Source organism: Electrona antarctica (assembly GCF_951216825.1).
Source record: "Electrona antarctica genome assembly, chromosome: 19".
NCBI lineage: Eukaryota > Metazoa > Chordata > Actinopteri > Myctophiformes > Myctophidae > Electrona > Electrona antarctica.
In genome coordinates, this window is record NC_136800.1 from 41,965,163 (window position 1) to 41,984,830 (window position 19,668).

Here is a 19,668-nt window from a genome sequence, read left to right on the forward strand (position 1 = left end):
TTACTATCTCTATGAATCTGATACGTATTACCTTCATTCTGTTGTTCTTGCTTACTGTAAATCACTCTGGATTAAGAGCGTCTGCTAAATTGTAACTTGTTTTTCAAGTCTGGTCGGTGAAACGCACGGAGGGGGAGGGGGCGAGGCTAAGATGTCGTCAGCCAATCAGAGCTGCAGCGGCGTCGACGAGCTGCAGAGCTACCAGCACCAGGTGTACGCGGTGGTCTACAGCGTCATCATGGCGCCGGGCCTTCTGGGTAACGTCCTGGCGCTCTGGGTGTTCCGCATCTACGTCAAGGAGACCAAGAAGGCTGTGATCTTCATGATGAACCTGGCCGTGGCCGACCTCATGCAGGTTGGTACAGTGTTGAACATGATGAACCTGGCCGTGGCCGACCTCATGCAGGTTGGTACAGTGTTGTTTCTTCATGATGAACCTGGCCGTGGCCGACCTCATGCAGGTTGGTACAGGGTTGTTTCTGGCAGCAGATTTTGATTTTTAGTTTTGGTCATAGTCTCTTGAATAGTTTTCATTTAGTTTTATAGTCACCTGGAATGTCTTAGCGTTAGTCTAGTTTTAGTCGACTAAATATCATAAGGGTTTAGTCTACTAAAGATTTAGTCGAACAAAATGTATTTTGGCGGGCCTTGATGCCGTCGTAATGACACCCATTCATACACACATTCACACACCGATGGCAGAGGAGACCTGCATGCAAGTCACCAACATCGGACATCGGGAGCAATTATGGGTCTTGCTCAAGGACACTTTGACTCTGGGGGAGCCCACAGGGACAGGGATTGCAGTTCCATATAGTTGACATGTCTCCTTCCTTCACCAGGTGCTTTCCCTGCCTCTATGGATCAGTTCCATATAGTTGACATGTCTCCTTCCTTCCTTCCCCAGGTGCTTTCCCTGCTCTGTGGATCAGTTCCATATAGTTGACATGTCTCCTTCCTTCCCCAGGTGCTTTCCCTGCTCTATGGATCAGTTCCATATAGTTGACATGTCTCCTTCCTTCCTTCCCCAGGTGCTTTCCCTGCTCTGTGGATCAGTTCCATATAGTTGACATGTCTCCTTCCTTCCCCAGGTGCTTTCCCTGCTCTATGGATCAGTTCCATATAGTTGACATGTCTCCTTCCTTCCTTCCCCAGGTGCTTTCCCTGCTCTGTGGATCAGTTCCATATAGTTGACATGTCTCCTTCCTTCCTTCCCCAGGTGCTTTCCCTGCTCTATGGATCAGTTCCATATAGTTAATTTGTCTCCTTCCTTCCCCAGGTGCTTCCCCTGCTCTGTGGATCAGTTCCATATAGTTGACATGTCTCCTTCCTTCCCCAGGTGCTTTCCCTGCTCTATGGATCAGTTCCATAGTTGACATGTCTCCTTCCTTCCCCAGGTGCTTTCCCTGCTCTATGGATCAGTTCCATATAGTTGACATGTCTCCTTCCTTCCCCAGGTGCTTTCCCTGCTCTATGGATCAGTTCCATATAGTTGACATGTCTCCTTCCTTCCCCAGGTGCTTTCCCTGCTCTATGGATCAGTTCCATATAGTTGACATGTCTCCTTCCTTCCCCAGGTGCTTTCCCTGCTCTATGGATCAGTTCCATATAGTTGACATGTCTCCTTCCTTCCCCAGCTGCTCTATGGATCAGTTCCATATAGTTGACATGTCTCCTTCCTTCCCCAGCTGCTCTATGGATCAGTTCCATATAGTTGACATGTCTCCTTCCTTCCCCAGGTGCTTTCCCTGCTCTGTGGATCAGTTCCATATAGTTGACATGTCTCCTTCCTTCCCCAGCTGCTCTATGGATCAGTTCCATATAGTTGACATGTCTCCTTCCTTCCCCAGCTGCTCTATGGATCAGTTCCATATAGTTGACATGTCTCCTTCCTTCCCCAGGTGCTTTCCCTGCCTCTAAGGATCTACTACTATCTGAACCACAGCTGGCCGTTCGGACATGCTCTGTGCATGCTGTGTTTCTACCTGAAGTACGTCAACATGTACGCCTCCATCTACTTCCTGGTGTGTGTGAGCGTGCGCCGCTGTGAGCTCATCATGACGCCACTCAGGTATGTACAGTATACACGTGTGTGTGTGTGTGTGTGTGTGTGTGTGTGTGTGTGTGTGTGTGTGTGTGTGTGTGTGTGTGTGTGTGTGTGTGTGTGCATGTGTGCATGTGTGCGTGCGTGCGTGCGTGCGTGCGTGCGTGCATGGCTGAGGGAAGTAGGGGTGCTGGGGGGGCTGGAGCACCCTCTCCGCCCAGGCACAGCCCACCCTCGGACAGGAGGGGGAAAATAATAATAATTTTAATCAAAACAGATTTCTGTTAATGGACTAATAAATATGCTGTATCACAGTATCTGTTAATGGACTAATAAATATGCTGTATCACAGTATCTGTTAATGGACTAATAAATATGCTGTATCACAGTATCGGCGCCTTATCCTGGTTAATTGCCTGTGTCAGTTTGCTCATGCGTGTGGAGAGGCCACTTTAAAAGCCACTTTTCTGCGTGAAAATGCGCGTGCACGAGGCTCGTGCACGCACATTTTGCGGCGCGCGCACCCCCTACTAAACGTTCAGCACCTCCTACTGTAAACATCTTCCCACGGCCGTGCGTGCGTGCGTGCGTGCGCGCGTATATTTGTATTTATTTATTCAGCACAGTATAAAAAAACAAAACAACACAGTGAACATATAAATATAAGAAGGGTAAAGTCAAAAAAGCCCAAGGGGCTTATACGAGGCCTCTACCTACAGTATGTAAATCACAATGAAACATCTTATACGAGGCCTCTACCTACAGTATGTAAATCACAATGAAACATCTTATACGAGGCCTCTACCTACAGTATGTAAATCACAATGAAACATCTTATACGAGGCCTCTACCTATGTAAATCACAATGAAACATCTTATACGAGGCCTCTACCTATGTAAATCACAATGAAACATCTTATACGAGGCCTCTACCTACAGTATGTAAATCACAATGAAACATCTTATACGAGGCCTCTACCTATGTAAATCACAATGAAACATCTTATACGATGCCTCTACCTATGTAAATCACAATGAAACATCTTATACGAGGCCTCTACCTATGTAAAACACAATGAAACATCTTATATGAGGCCTCTACCTATGTAAATCACAATGAAACATTTTATACTAGGCCTATACCTATGTACAACACAATGAAACATCTTATACGAGGCCTCTACCTATGTAAATCACAATGAAACATCTTATACGAGGCCTCTACCTATGTAAATCACAATGAAACATCTTATACGAGGCCTCTACCTATGTAAATCACAATGAAACATCTTATACGAGGCCTCTACCTATGTAAATCACAATGAAACATCTTATACGAGGCCTCTACCTATGTAAATCACAATGAAACATCTTATACGAGGCCTCTACCTATGTAAATCACAATGAAACATCTTATACGAGACCTCTACCTATGTAAGTCACAATGAAACATCTTATACGAGGCCTCTACCTATGTAAAACACAATGAAACATCTTATACGAGGCCTCTACCTATGTAAAACACAATGAAACATCTTATACGAGGCCTCTACCTATGTAAAACACAATGAAACATCTTATACGAGGCCTCTACCTATGTAAAACACAATGAAACATCTTATACGAGGCCTCTACCTGTGTAAAACACAATGAAACATCTTATACGAGGCCTCTACCTATGTAAAACACAATGCAGCATCTTATACGAGGCCTCTACCTATGTAAAACACAATGAAACATCTTATACGAGGCCTCTACCTATGTAAATTACAATGAAACATCTTATACGAGGCCTCTACCTATATGTAAAACACAATGAAACATCTTATACGAGGCCTCTACCTATGTAAAACACAATGAAACATCTTATACGAGGCCTCTACCTATGTAAAACACAATGAAACATCTTATATGAGGCCTCTACCTACAGTATGTAAATCAAAAATGAAACATTGTACACAAGATATAGAATATCCAGAAGACATAGTTGCAGTATATAAAACAAGAACAAAACAAAACAAAAAAAACAAGAACATCTATCTACATGATAACCAATAATATCTACATGAGACTGTGTGCGCGTGTTTGTATGTAACGCCTGGGATTCGAACCAATTACAATTTACAATTTAGGCATTTAGCAGACGCTCTTAATCCAGAGCGATTTACAAAAGCATGGGAATACATCACATATATAAAAAGCATTTATCAAGAAACATGCGTAAGCTAAGAACGTAGCTAGAATCTATATAATGACACTGTACATATAAACTATACATATATACTATACTATGCTGTACATATATACTATGAAGTGCTATGACTACATACAATGCAATTATTGTGCTGTCTACATAACATGCTATAAGTCTGTATCAAATGCTATCTAAGTCTAAAAAGTGCTGTCTAAGGGGGTAGGGTAAGTGCTATGGGCCATGGTGGAGGCTCTCCCGCGTGGAGAGCCAACATCTTACCCACTAACTAAGCCAAAGGGAATTCCCTGTAGCCTGGCTTGGCCAGCCTCATAGCGGGGATTCACTGAAGATTCTTCCATATGCGGGGAGGAAACTTCAGTGAACCCTCGCTATGACTCTGGCTGCGCCAGGCTAAATCCCCTGTGGCTCGGGGCAGATATTAAACTCATTCCCTGTGGCTCGGGGCAGATATTAAACTCATTCCCTGTGGCTCGGGGCAGATATTAAACTCTTAGGTCACCAGGCTGAGGTTGTGAACCACTCTGCTACAGCACTATGCAAGGGAGACTCATTCAGTCGGACAAATAATGCCAACTAATGAATGGAAACGATTCTAACAATCGTGTGAGCAATAATGGTGTGACTGTGCGACTGTGGCTCAAGAGGTAGAGGCTAGAGCAGGTCGTCCAATGATCCATGGGTCGGCGGTTCGAATCCCAGCTCCTCCTGTCTACATGTCGAAGTGTCCTTGGACACTGAACACCAAATTGCTCCCGATGTGCTGGTTGGTACCTTGCATGGCTTCCGCCGCAATCGGTGTATGAATGTGTGTGTGAATGGGTGAATGTAATGCACAATCTATGTAAAGCGCCTTGGATAAAGGCGCTATATAAATGCACCATTTACCATGTATTATTCTCTCAGGTACAACTCGTCCAGGAGGAAAGGAGACGTGTGTATCTGCGCGGTGGGCTGGCTGCTGGTGTGTCTGGGCTGTCTGCCGTTCCCCCTGCTCAGGAACCCCCCCAAACAGCTGCTGAGCAATGCTTCCTCGGGGGAGCAGCAGCAGCAGCAGCCGGTTAGTAGTAGCATGGGTTGTTTTTGGCTGCACATTTCTATTTTTAGTTTTAGTCATTATTAGTCTCTTGAATGGTTTTCATTTAGTCTTAGTCACCTTTTAGTCACCTGGAATGTTTTAGTGTTCTAGTTTTAGTCGATTAAATATCAAAAGATTTTAGTCGGCTATATCTACAGTTGATTTAGTCGACTAAAATGTATTTTGGGGCCTTGATGCCGTCGTAATGGCTGTTTTTACACTTGCTGAAAATAGCCGATCTACGAGCTCACAACGCGTCGCACCGCGGCGCGTTGTGAGCTTGTAGATATGCTATTCTCAGCATGCAACCAAGTGTAAAATGACTGTAAATTGAGATACTGGATCTCTTGTCCACTATAGTCCCTTCCTAACATTTTAGACTAGTTTGTATTTGTTGTCAGTATATTTAGTCTTAGTTTTAGTCATCATAGCTCATGTAATTTCCATTTAGTTTTCGGCAGTGAAAAAAGGTAGTCGACGAACAATTGTCATCTTAGTTTTAGTCTGATGACGTACTGTATCAGCAACAACGTAACAGGAGACATTATGAAAAGCGAGTCAACAGCCTGTTGGCCAGACTGAGACGTTATGAAAAGCGAGTCAACAGCCTGTTGGCCAGACTGAGACGTTATGAAAAGCGAGTCAACAGCCTGTTGGCCAGACTGAGACGTTATGAAAAGCGAGTCAACAGCCTGTTGGCCAGACTGAGACGTTATGAAAAGCGAGTCAACAGCCTGGTGGCCAGACTGAGACGTTATGAAAAGCGAGTCAACAGCCTGTTGGCCAGACTGAGTAAAGCGAGTCAACAGCCTGTTGGCCAGACTGAGACGTTGTGAAAAGCGAGTCAACAGCCTGTTGGCCAGACTGAGTAGCAAAGTGACCAAACAATTCACGGAACGCAGCGAAGCAGGCTGGAACCCAGGCTAGGTTAGCAGAGGCGTTAAGGCCCAAAAATGGGCCTTTAACTTCATAATGATGCAATTGCAAAAGTCCCCTTTGGTATGGAATCACCGCTTATGGCCATAGGAAAATATGTTAATGGTATTAGATAGATCACCCTTCATTTCTGAAATACACACTTTTTTGAGCCTCCAATGCTTTAGAAGATTATGTCATATTGTATATGGCAGCCAAATCTATGGTATTGTTTTGTTATGTTTATTGTTTAGGGCAGTTTGTTTAGGGCGTAAATCGTTTGCTAGCCAAGTAAAAACGTACATATTTCAGAAATGAAGGGTGATCTAACTTGTCTCTTCGGATATAGTTTTTTGAGTGGTGCAACCACTCCTATAGACAGCTATGTGTGTCCCTGGGTCCCTGGGTATGTCTGTCTGTCCAAGCACGAAAGTATCGTTATAGGGTCTGTTCACCACAAAGTGTCACTGTTGCACAGCCTAACACACAGACGCACAGGCCAGGGAGAAGGGCTTGTACAGTACAGTACAGTACAGTACAGTACAGTACAGTACAGTACAGTACAGTACAGTACAGTACAGTACAGTACAGTACAGTACAGTACAGTACAGTACAGTACAGTACAGTACAGTACAGCACCACTCACTTCAGACGGGTCTGATTTTCCTATAAAGGTAGGCCTATACTTCCATACCAAAGGAGACAGCAGCTTTGCGTCCATGACTCGAAAGCTAAATGTTGCGCGACCTCTCTCCGCTACACAGGTGTGCTTCTCGGAGCTGCCCATGGCCTCGGTCAGCCCTGCGGCCGCCTGGACGCTGCTGGTCAGCGCCGAGCTGCTGGGCTTCGTGGTGCCTCTGGTCCTGGTGGTGGGCTGCACCTACCTGACCGCCGCCAGCCTGCGGGAGCACCGGCACGGAGCTGTGCAGGTACTGTACGAAGGACTGAACACTATCATTACGTTACGTTACGTTACGTTACGTTACATTACATTACATTACATTACAAAGACTGGGGGCCGTGCAGGTACCAAACCATCGCTACAGTTGGAGGCCATCGATATTGTCCTTTTCTTTTTGCTGAGGTTTGTGTGATCTGCGCAAAAGGACAGTTAACCCATTTTGGGCGGGAACCCCTTTTGGTGTTTTAAACATTATGTTATAATTTAGCTATTGAAAAATAGCAGATCTACAAGCTCGTAGCGCGCCACAGAGTGGCGCGCTACGAGCTTGTAGGTCTGCTATTTTTGAAAAATCGTGAAAATATTTAGAAAACTGGAGGATTTAGAAGGATTTTTTAAAATTTTGAGGTCAGGCCTAAATGGGTCAAATAATAAGGGACAATATCGGTGGCACCCAACTGTACATTACACAGACAGATTTAGTTTAGTTTAGTTTAGTTTTACAGACACAGAGCAGTGCAGATACCCAGTGTTGTTTTTGGCTGCAAATTTCTATTTTAGTTTTAGTCATTAGTCTCTTGAATAGTTTTTATTTAGTCTTAGTCACATTTTAGTCACCTGGAATGTCTCGTAGTCTAGTTTTAGTCGACTAAATATCATAAGATTTTAGTCGACTAAATCTACAGTTGATTTAGTCGACTAAAATGTATTTTGGTGGCCGTCGTAATGACTGTTTTTTTACACTTGCTGAAAATAGCGGATCTACAAGCTCACAACTAAGAGTACTAAAAGACTAATGTTTTTTCAGAAAGACTAAATATTCTGAAAGAAATTATCACTGCTGTCTGGAAACCATCAGCATTACACATACAGGGAGCCGTGCAAGGGATAATGTATGAGGCGGCGGTAGTTGTTGAGAAATAATGCAATGAAAGTATTCCAAGAGTGTTCATTTTGTCCAACAGGACCAGGGGGAGAAGCGGAGGGCTCTCAGGATGGTGTTAATATAAAGTTTAAATTAATATAACTTCGTCTAGGACCATATTATATGAATGCTTACTGTGTCTCGGACCATATTATATGAATGCTACTGTGTCTAGGACCATATTATATGAATGCTACTGTGTCTAGGACCATATTATATGAATGCTACTGTGTCTAGGACCATATTATATGAATGTTACTGTGTCTAGGACCATATTATATGAATGCTTACTGTGTCTAGGACCATATTATATGAATGCTACTGTGTCTAGGACCATATTATATGAATGCTACTGTGTCTAGGACCATATTATATGAATGCTACTGTGTCTAGGACCACATTATATGAATGCTACTGTGTCTAGGACCATATTATATGAATGCTACTGTGTCTAGGACCATATTATATGAATATAACTGTGTGTAGGACCATATTATATGAATGCTACTGTGTCTAGGACCATATTATATGAATATAACTGTGTCTAGGACCATATTATATGAATATAACTGTGTCTAGGACCAGGGTGAGAAGCGGAGGGCTCTGAGGATGGTGCTGAGCTGTGCCGGTGTGTTCCTGCTGTGCTTCGTACCGTACCATGTCACCATGCCGCTGGACTTCCTGGTGAAGTCGGGCGCGCTGGGCAGCTGCGCCCTGCGGTAGGCATGATGATGGAACCATAATCCTTATTTACTATTTTATATCGTTTGTCGTGATTTTAAAAAAACGCTCACAATGATCGTATCGTGGAGATTTGAATTCAGGGCTTAGTTGAAATTAAGGCTCGTCCTGTTGTTGTCCAGGACAACTAATACATCTTTCTGGACAAGTGCATTAAAAATGTACTTGTCCGTTGGACAAGTGACTCTTGCTTTCACTTTTTCTGTGCTTGTTTCAAAGGTAAAAACTACCGTATTTATTTTAAATGGCTACTGGCCATCAGCACGTCATCCTTAAAGATATTTTTTTTTGCGGCTTACGCCTTTTATTGGTTTTTGAAGGGACAGACAGTAGGCTGACAGGAAACGGGAGAGAGATGGGGGAAGACATGCAGTAAAGGCCGTGTCGGGCTCGGGAGTCGAACCCGCGGCACACTGCGACTGGATTACCAGTCGGGTGCCCAGACGGTTACGCCACCGCCTGGGCTCAGCACGTCTTTCTTATTTAAAACAGCCCTAGAATGTCTGTGAGCTCGTGCTCCGGACAAGTGAATGGGAACTTTACTTTACTTCAAAAGTTATGGTCAAGCCCTGAAATGAATCATGAAGTTACATACACTAGGATGACTTATATTAGCTTTTGTTGAGCTGCAAATTCATGCAGTGTCACTTATACCCCTCTCCACTTCCTTCCTTTTTTAGACAAAGAGTGCATTTGGTACGGCCTTATTTCACTAGAGCTACACAAATTATGAGCACGTTTTTGTAAGCTTGTAGATCGGCGGACGTTCCCCCATGAATGAATAGGTTTCAAGTGGGTTAAACAAAAGTGCCATTTCAAGTTTTGATCATCGCAAAAAATATCGTTAATCACATTTTATTTTATGTAATTTTCTATTTTCCCTGACCCTCAGGGAGCTGGTGCTGCGCTGCCACCCCTTCACGCTCTGCCTGGCCAGCCTCAACTCCACCCTGGACCCTCTCATGTACTACTTCACCACCCAGGAGTTCTGGAGGCGGCTGAGCCGCCCGGAGCTCGTCCCCGACAACCTGTTGGCGTTCCACCCCGGCAGGACTTTCTCCAACGTCACAGAGGAGAACCTGGCGTTCAGCGAACAGTTGTCCGAGGTTGCGGAAGAGGAGGAGGAGTTGGAGGAGGAGGAGGAGGAGGCCGCTCGGACGAGGACATGCTAGAGCCAGAGTGTTGTTTTCAACGGACCGCCAACCAACCACTAAAACCCACCGAGACGTCGTGACTTGTTGTTTGAGGAGCATTCGTTTTCAACCTTGTCTTCATATAATTGGTGCTCACTAATGTTCATGATAAGAGGGCACCGTTCTACTTGCTAGTCACTAATGACACACAGAGATGTATAATGAGGACCAATTATATGAAGATGAGGTTGAAAATGGGCTCCTTTAAACCACAGAGCTAATGACAGAACAGCACCTTTAAAAGGTAAACAGAACGATGTGTTTACACTCAAAATGTGAAAAAGAATGTTTTTTTTTTTTTAAATACGTTTTTTCCGTAACACAATGTATATTTTTGTATATTTTTCCTGTTATGAGAGACCATGGGCTCCATTTTTGTCACCGCTAAACCCCTTATCCCTAAACTTCTTCGCCTTTTTTTTACTATTTTGAAAAACGTTGTGAGCTTGTAGACTGGCCATTTTAACTATTCAAAAATGTTTTGCAAAATAGTAAAAAAAAGGCAAAGAAGTTTAGGGATAAGGGGTGACGAAAATGGAGCCCCATATCTCTACAGTGCAAGTTACTGTGAGTATTTATCCTACTGTATCAAAAGAGGTGTCGGAACCAAAAAAAGATTCTATACAGTACCTCCTATTCCATCCATCCATCCATCCAGCCAGCCAGCCTTCCATCCATCCATCCATCCATCCATCCATCCATCCATCCATCCATCCATCCATCCATCCATCCATCTTCACCTGCTTATCCGTAGTCGGGTCCGAGGCGTTCCAAGGCCAGTGTGGAGATATAATCCCCCCCATCTGGTCCTTGGTCTGCCCCGGGGGTCTCCTCCCAGTGGGACGTGCATCGAGGACCTCCCTATAGGGAGACGCCCGAGAGGCATCCTAACCAGATGCCCGAACCACCTGACTAAGCTGGCTTCTTTCCAAGCGGCTCTACTCCGAGCCTCTCTCACGTGACTGAACGTCTCACCCTCATCTCTAAGGGAGATGCCAGCCACCCGTCGGCGAAAACTCATTCCGCCCGCTTGTATCCGCGACCTTGTTCTTTGGGTCATGACCCACACTTCATGACCATAGGTGACTCGGTGGGTGTCTAGGAACAAAGACTGACTGGTACACAGATATAATGAATACATATGAATGCACATAATGAAGATACACAGACAGAGCATACAGAAAACGGTAGCCTAAATATATGGAACCCAAAAAGGTTCTATATTGGTTCTTTTCTTTTCTTTTTTTAATAGAATCCCCATGCAATAGCCTACTGCAGTGATCACTATAAGCGTTCCTTTAATTGTTTCACTTTGTTTTTTAAAATTTTCATAAAACAGCAGTCCTGATGTCAAGTGTAGTGATTCAGATTGTGTTTTATAAATGTAATATTCAAGTTGTTATACAGTATAATGTATTTATCTGTTGCACAAAGCTAGACATGTATGCATATTATATATTGTAATAGTTTTTATTTTATTTTTACTTATTTATTTGAAAGAACCCACAGGATTGTTTTAATAGAACCTAGTTCTATTTGGTACAGTGTGCACACAGAACTGTGAATACATTTGATACATATTGTGAAAATAGCAGATCTACAATCTCACAAGACGTTGCGTTGTGAGGCATTGTGAGCTTGCAGATCGACCAGTTTTTATAGTAGACTAGACTTGAGTATAGTTTGTTGATTATTTTTGATAATAATTGTAATGGTCATTTTTTTTTTATGTATCAAAAAAGGTGTCTTAAAAGTCCTTCAGTTGTCACTTCACTGTGATCTGGGGACCCCCTAACATCATGTGGGGACCCCCCGGGGGGTCCCGACCCACAGGTTGAGAAACGGGGTCCTACAGGTCACATTCCTTGGAGGTGTGACCTCACCTTTGACCTTGTGTCCAGTGTGGCGATGACCACATTCTTCTCATGGAAGACAAGGAGCAGTGGTTCTCATAGTGGGGTCCGGGGACCCCCACGGGTCCCCCAGAAGAAAAAAAAACCTACCACTTTAACCCTATATGTCTAAACTTATGAAGCTCACGGCTTGAAGGTAGCAACTTGTGAGCTTGTAGATCGGATATTTAAAAAAATGGATCATGAGAAAATGTGGAATATATTTTTTTATATTTTAACAACACAAACCTTGTCCACAGAGAAATCCATATACATTTGGGGGTCCTTGACATGAAACTGTGAGAACAACAACTGTCTTAAGGGTCTTTTTGTCTGTGCTCTGCTGCGTTGTCTTTGCACTCCGATGTTATAGAGATTAAACTCTGTCAAATATGAACTATCTTTACGTGGCTCGTTTTACAGTTCAGAGTTCAGACTCACAAAGAATTCTGGCCAGCCGGGGCGCCTGATGGAGGGGAAAGGAACTGGTTGGAATAACGTGTTCCTTCCACGCGCTATGTCCAACCAGGGAAACTCCCCCCTGGCAGGTGTAAAGGAGCAACTTGGACACTCATGAAGGAAGCGTTCAAGTCCGTTGCTCTCCCCAATGTGTCCCCCATATATGGGGACTAGGTTGGCGGAGGGTGTGTAGAGCCCAGGATCACATTACATAATTGACACAGGGGTGAAAAAAATGGGTTACAAAATCGTGGGATAAAAATTTAAAAAAGAAATTCTGTGTTTTACACATGATCCAGATCGAGTCTCGTCCTTGCTAACTGGGCTTATTTGGCTTTTGACCCAGGAAGGAACCAAGTCAATAATGTTGAGAGATACTGTTTGTCCACAAATGCCAAATATGTGATTTGCTTTCAGCAGATTGTTTAGACAGTAAAGGTTTGATGTTTACCTGGTCAGTAAAGGTTTGATGTTTACCTGGTCATGGCACCCGTGTTATTTTGGAACGTAACTGATTGTATTTATCCTGCTATTGACTGTGATCTTGTACTCTGATTGTTAATCAACCTTCAGTTCCACTGCTCAGAGCAGACAGCTAGGGTGAGTTTAGCTAGTGTGACTACAACCCCCTCTAGAGGTCTCACGCAAACACAGCACTCCCTCCTTTTAGCAAGCCAGTCAAAACCACTTTAATTTATTTTGAATGACTGAAAAACGAGGCTAAATTACCTCAGGGCGGGCCCGGGCCCCCCAGAATACACATTCTAAAGAAGAAAGTACTAGATCTTAGTATAACAAAATAAAAGCATGTAGGCTTAAAAAAAAACTACTTTCTGGCCTTGACAGCCCATACATCCATACAGAAAAGTCATATCTGATTGCATTAAACAACATTAAACAATGTTAAACTAATTTGCATGTTGCTTTGCCACTCGATGTGCCATTCACTTTAAGCATGCGCATACTCTCTATTAAATGAAAAAGTAGAAAGGCCACCCACCACCCATACTCAAGGCTGTAGGCCCCCCCCCCCCCACACACACACACACACACACACACGATATGATGATTATGATGTGATGATATGATGTCCATGATATCCTGGTAGACATACTGTGCTATGTGAACGCCAATCTGAGAAGCCCATAGTCAAATATTCGAGAAAACAGCGACCCCTGTTGGCAACAGTCTAGCAGAGTGGGCTCTTTAAATCTTACCCCCCCCCCCCCCCCCCCCTAATGTTACACCTCGTGGATTAAGTAGAATATCATAGGGTTGTGAGTTTAAACGTGTATGTTGTGACTCACTGACAGTTGGAAGAGGAATTAATTATCTTCATCCATTGCTTGGTCGTTTTCTAGGTGAGTTCAAGTTATATGCAGCTAGCTGCTTAGCATGTGTGTGTGTGTGTGTGTGGAGGCTTGCCCCATACTATCCTACTACTACTACTAGGCCTACTACTACTAGTAAATGTAAATATCAGTTTTAAATGATCTTATCAAATCAGTGCTACAATGTTTTCACTGGATATTCACCCCATATTAGAGATGCTAAGGTTCATGTGATACATCATTGAATATGAGATAGAGATACCATTTATTTCACACAGCTTGGTGTTTCACTAACTAACTAACTGTTGTCTGTTTATCAATGATGGTTTAATTTAAATGTATCATATTGGACCAAATGTGTTGGTAGGGCGTTCCACATTTTAGTGGCGTATATGAGCGAAATTAATGTATTCGCTTGTTTGAGCCGAATCTGGGTTGCACGTGGTTTGTGGAATGCCCTCTGGTGTTGTGGGTGTGAACTTCGTTGACATTAAAGGGTTAGTTCAGATTTTTTGAACTTAAGTTGTATGAAATACTTGTCATTATTATAGTGGTTGCAACTGTATTAATTGATTGCCCGAGTCCTGTGGTGGGAGTTCTGCTCTGGTTTTGGTGAAATATCAAGTAGTTCCGGTCATTTTGTGGGGGGCACTGGGGGCCACGCAGTAAAAGTAAATTAATCCACAAAACTAATGTCATTTGTATTGTTGACCTATTTCTAAAATATTAGTGCAATTTTTCAAAAAATCTGAACTATACCTTTAAGGAAGTATTTTGACAGGTACACATGACATGGGTGTCTTGGTGGTGTACTGCACAGCAGTGTTCTCAAAGTGGGGTGTCCCAGGGGGTCCCTTCAGCTAAATGACGGTATTGACAGTTGCATGGGAACCAGAAAATGGACCGTTACAGGGTCCACTTGGTTCCATGTATACACTCAGAGTTGTGGGAGTCTTACAACTTTCTTTCTTTCTTTCTTTCTTTCTTTCTTTCCCAAGGAAGCATACGGTGTCCCTCCCAGCCTATACCCCAGAGCGCAGGAGCCATGTCCGCGAGGTTCCAGAGCCACGGTGACCCAGGCCCAGGGGGAGAGAGGAACGTGCTGGAGCTCCCAGCTGGGGGAGAGGAACGTGCTGGAGCTCCCAGCAGGGGGAGAGAGGAACGTGCTGGAGCTCCCAGCTGGGGGAGAGGAACGTGCTGGAGCTCCCAGCAGGGGGAGAGAGGAACGTGCTGGAGAGCTATCCATGATGGATGGAGGATGGAGATGACTGGAGACACCCCTGGAGGACTCATCATGATGTCCATGGAACTGGACATCACTTACCACTGTAAGGTAGGAAGCTTTTATTTTCTGCTGTTGCTTGTGTTCTATGCTGTGTTATACTAATGTGATCTGAGCTGTTGTACTGTTGCTGTCATTGTGGGACCCAATGACTGAGTGGCAATGAAACATGTTCACTGACTGTTTTGTGTCTCTGGAATTGAAGGTTGATGTTAATCTACAGGCTTGGCATGCTGTGTTGTGTCTGATGTTGACGGTTATGAGCTGTGGTGGCATGGAGGCTGTGTTGGCTGTATAGGCTGTCGGCTGTGTTTTCTGTGTGGCTGTACTAGTGTATTTAGTGTAATTAGCTTTTGATTTTCTGTGCAGCACCTTGTAAACCTCGAGTTGTTGAATGTTCTATATAAATAAAGTGGATTAGTTCAATCAATCAATCAATCAATCAATCAGGACTGGCTTTGCAATGGAGCAATCTAGCAATAGTTGTATGATGTATGGACAGCCTACAGACAACATAAAGCAACCACACTAACTATAGTAGACTAGGGCTGTGTACTTAGTTTAGTTGTTTTGTTTGACCACTAGAGGGCAGTGCAGGCTAAATTAAGCAGTTGGTCACATTGCTATGGGCTCTGTGCCGCCCATAGCACAGTGCATCTCAAACTTTGAGCCACACAATTATTATTTATGTATTTGGACCAATGTATTTGTGATCCAAATATTGCACTTTTATTCCACTACATTTATTTGAAAACATTAGTTACTGCACGATTAATCGAAAAAATAATCGAGATCTATATTAAGACACTTTGGCCCCTTTTCCACTTGTAATGGGAACCGGTACAGTTATTTTTGTTTCTTAGTCCATGAGCCAGAGCTCCAACATTGGAATGTTAATTATGAATTGAGTGGGCAAAACCATACCTACATTAGATAGTTATCACCATGACACTTCCCCAGTTGATTACTTACACGAAGACAATGATAAATATGCAAATGAGGCATTATGTAGGAAAATATGCAAAATAATAGAATATATGAAAAAGCTTATTTTTTTTTAAATTGTGTGAGAATCGTGATCTCAATTCTTGTGGAGGAAAATCGAGAATCACGTTGTCGCAAGAATGGTGCAGCCGATCTCCTGAGTATGAGTAGGCTACTATTACGTTTGGTACTTTAAGTACATTTTGATGCCAATACTTTTGTTACTCAAGTACATTTTGAATTTCAGACTTTTACTTGTAACGTAACAGAGTATTTACATATTGCAGAATTGATACTTTTAGACCTGAGGACGATTCTACAAATGTCTTCTAAATTCTGACAGTTTTCTGAAAAACCCTATGTTTCTATGTCAATGGTTCTCAAACATTTTCATGTCAAGGACCCCAAAAATATATGTAATTGGCCTCCGACCCCATCTGAAAATATGTTGTACCAGGGACCCCCCGGAAGCAAAGATACGAGTTAAAACGTTCGCTCTGAAAGAATATATATTATATATTCAAAGATTTGCGCCACATTCTCACGATTTTCCAAAAATAGCAGATCTGCAAGCTCGTAGCGTGCCACTTGTAGATCTGCCACTCAGTGGTGCGCTATGAGCTTGTAGATCTGCTATTTTTCAATAGCTAAAGTATAACATAATGCATAAAACACCAAAAGGGGTTCCCGTCCAGAATGGGTTAAGTCAAAAACGTGATTTATTTTTCCACCACTGGGACTATACCAACTCTCTGTAGTGTTCTGTTGTTCTCTTCTCTGCTCACTATTTTAAGATGTTCTATTCACATTCCTAAGCGATACTGTGTGACTGTCTAACTGTCTGTCTAAATGTCCATTTAATGTCCTATTAGAGGTAGTGTGAAGTGATATTGTTTGGCTTTAAACAAACAATTTAATTGTTTTAAAAAGTTAAAAGCATCGCTGTAGAGCATGATGGGACCCTGGGGCGCTGCACATTACTCTAATAGACCCCCAGGTGTTTTGTATGCGTCTATGGAGTTAACATTACTGAGTCTAATAGTTTGAGTTGGCCTCTCCATGCATAATGTGTGCTTCTTTTTAGACCAAAAAGCTGCTACTTTAGCAGAGTGACACGGTACAGAAAAATGTGAATTACGCTTTAAGAAGTCACGTTTAGCACACACACACGCGCACACGCACGATATGACACAAATCATTATCAAACATGTACTGTATAACCGTGGATTTGCTGACTAATGTTAAAGACATTAAGCATTGTGTAATAAGGTCTGCGTGCGTGCGTGCGTGCCTGCGTGCGTGCGTGCGTGCGTGCGTGCGTGCATGCGTGCGTGCGTGCACATTGTTAAGAGACTTTGAGCAGCAGCAGATGAATGTGTGTGTGTGGTGTAACTGCGAGGCCAGATTATCACAGAGCGCTGGTATTCAGAGGTAAACAATGGTCCATTGCTGCTGCAGCTCATACTAAGCGCTGAGCCTCTGATCCAAGCTATAGCGGCTCAGCGGTCAGAAGGCCTGCGCGCCGCTCGGAGCACCACCAACGGCACCTCCTCTCCTCTGGGAAGGAGATCACACTCACACTGCTCGCTGGAAACCAAGAACAGAACCACTTTAAACCCGCGGTTCCTGTTCCGTTCCGTTGCTCTGCGGCAGAAACCCCAGTGCATAAAGACTTTCCTTTGCTTGATGTTTTAGACGGGCTTTAAAGAAGAATTCCATGCTAGAAGGCTTTCTTGGTCTTTATTTGTAGTTGTTATGTCCCCACCAAAGAGGTCCAGGTGTTATTTTGTGCAAAAGTGCATTATTGGCTATTCCCCCTAATATAAGCCCTCAATGGGGGTTGGGTTTTTGTGCTAATTCGCTTATTTCCATCGAAATAAGTAGTAAAGTGTGCCGCTTGGGATACTATTTACATTATGAAGAGAGGATATATACAAAAAAAATTGAGCGATGGAAATAAGCGAATTAGCACAACACCCCAATGCCCCATTCAATTCAATTCAATGCAATTCAATTCAGTTCATTGAGGGCTTATATTAGGGGAAATAGCCAATAATGCGCCTTCGCACAAAATAACACCTGGACCTCTTTGGTGGGGACGTAACAACTACAAATAAAGGTAAGAAAGCCTTCTAGCATGGAATTCTCCTTTAACAGGGACAGGCGTTATAAATGGACCGCTGGCAGGAAACAACTGTTCAGACCGCCCGGCCAGCAGAATGCACCTTCCACTTGCCCACTTCGGGCCAGTAAAACAAAAAAAAGCCCTAGAAACCGAACACCTAATGTAAGTTCACATTATTTCCCTGTGGTAGGCTACTGGTGTTTTGTAATGATGGGAGTGCTGTAGTTTTGTACTTTTACTGTTTTGTATGTGTCTATGGAGTTAACATTACTCTAATACAGGGGTTCTCAACCCATGGGTCGCGACCCCTCGGGGGGTCGCCAAATTATTTTGGGGGGTCCCCAAATTATTTTCCAATTTTTTTTTTTTCTTTTTGCAACTGAATGGCTGGAAAGTGGAAATGAGGAGTTTACATATAGTACACATAGTACATGCATACACCGTCCCTAATGATTATATCTTGTTTCAGTATTTATTTATGGTGTATTGTCTCTATTATTAAGGTTATTGTAGCAGTCAATTTATATTGGGGGTCGGGGAGGGGGCGGGGCGGGGGTCCCGAGACATTGCCAAAGCATTTCTGGGGGTCCCCGGCCAAAAAAGTTGAGAACCCCTGCTCTAATAGACCCCCAGGTGTTTTGTATGTGTCTATGGAGTTAACATTACTCTAATAGACCCCCAGGTGTTTTGTATATGTCTATGGAGTTAACTTTACTGAGTCTAATAGACCCCCAGGTGTTTTGTATGTGTCTATGGAGTTAACATTAGTGAGTCTAATAGACCCCCAGGTGTTTTGTATGTGTCTATGGAGTTAACATTACTCTAATAGACCCCCAGGTGTTTTGTATGTGTCTATGGAGTTAACATTACTCTAATAGACCCCCAGGGGTTTTGTATGTGTCTATGGAGTTAACATTACTCTAATAGACCCCCAGGTGTTTTGTATGTGTCTATGGAGTTAACATTACTCTAATAGACCCCCAGGTGTTTTGTATGTGTCTATGGAGTTAACATTACTCTAATAGACCCCCAGGTGTTTTGCATGTGTCTATGGAGTTAACATTACTCTAATAGACCCCCAGGTGTTTTGTATGTGTCTATGGAGTTAACATTACTCTAATAGACCCCCAGGTGTTTTGTATGTGTCTATGGAGTTAACATTACTCTAATAGACCCCCAGGTGTGTTGTATGTGTCTATGGAGTTAACATTACTCTAATAGACCCCCAGGTGTTTTGTATGTGTCTATGGAGTTAACATTACTCTAATAGACCCCCAGGTGTTTTGTATGTGTCTATGGAGTTAACTTTACTGAGTCTAATAGACCCCCAGGTGTTTTGTATGTGTCTATGGAGTTAACATTAGTGAGTCTAATAGACCCCCAGGTGTTTTGTATGTGTCTATGGAGTTAACATTACTCTAATACACCTCCAGGTGTTTTGTATGTGTCTATGGAGTTAACATTACTCTAATAGACCCCCAGGTGTTTTGTATGTGTCTATGGAGTTAACATTACTCTAATAGACCCCCAGGTGTTTTGTATGTGTCTATGGAGTTAACATTACTCTAATAGACCCCCAGGTGTTT

The 19,668-nt window shown here is 43.1% G+C and overlaps 1 protein-coding gene across 5 annotated transcripts in view; it reads left to right on the forward strand.

Annotated features, from left to right (window-relative positions):
• Window positions 1-10,240, forward strand: part of LOC306943573 (putative G-protein coupled receptor 174) — a 20,081-nt gene extending 9,841 nt beyond the window's left edge. For all 5 annotated transcript variants that reach the window (XM_079529988.1, XM_079529987.1, XM_079529989.1 and 2 more), the window contains 6 exons: window positions 109-355; window positions 1,902-2,071; window positions 5,163-5,316; window positions 7,014-7,178; window positions 8,655-8,794; window positions 9,709-10,240. In XM_079529988.1, the coding sequence (XP_079386114.1) occupies window positions 109-355; window positions 1,902-2,071; window positions 5,163-5,316; window positions 7,014-7,178; window positions 8,655-8,794; window positions 9,709-9,988 (1,156 nt within the window). In that variant the 3' untranslated portion in view covers window positions 9,989-10,240. The remainder of the gene's footprint in view (window positions 1-108; window positions 356-1,901; window positions 2,072-5,162; window positions 5,317-7,013; window positions 7,179-8,654; window positions 8,795-9,708) is intronic.
• Window positions 10,241-19,668: the final 9,428 nt, after the last annotated feature.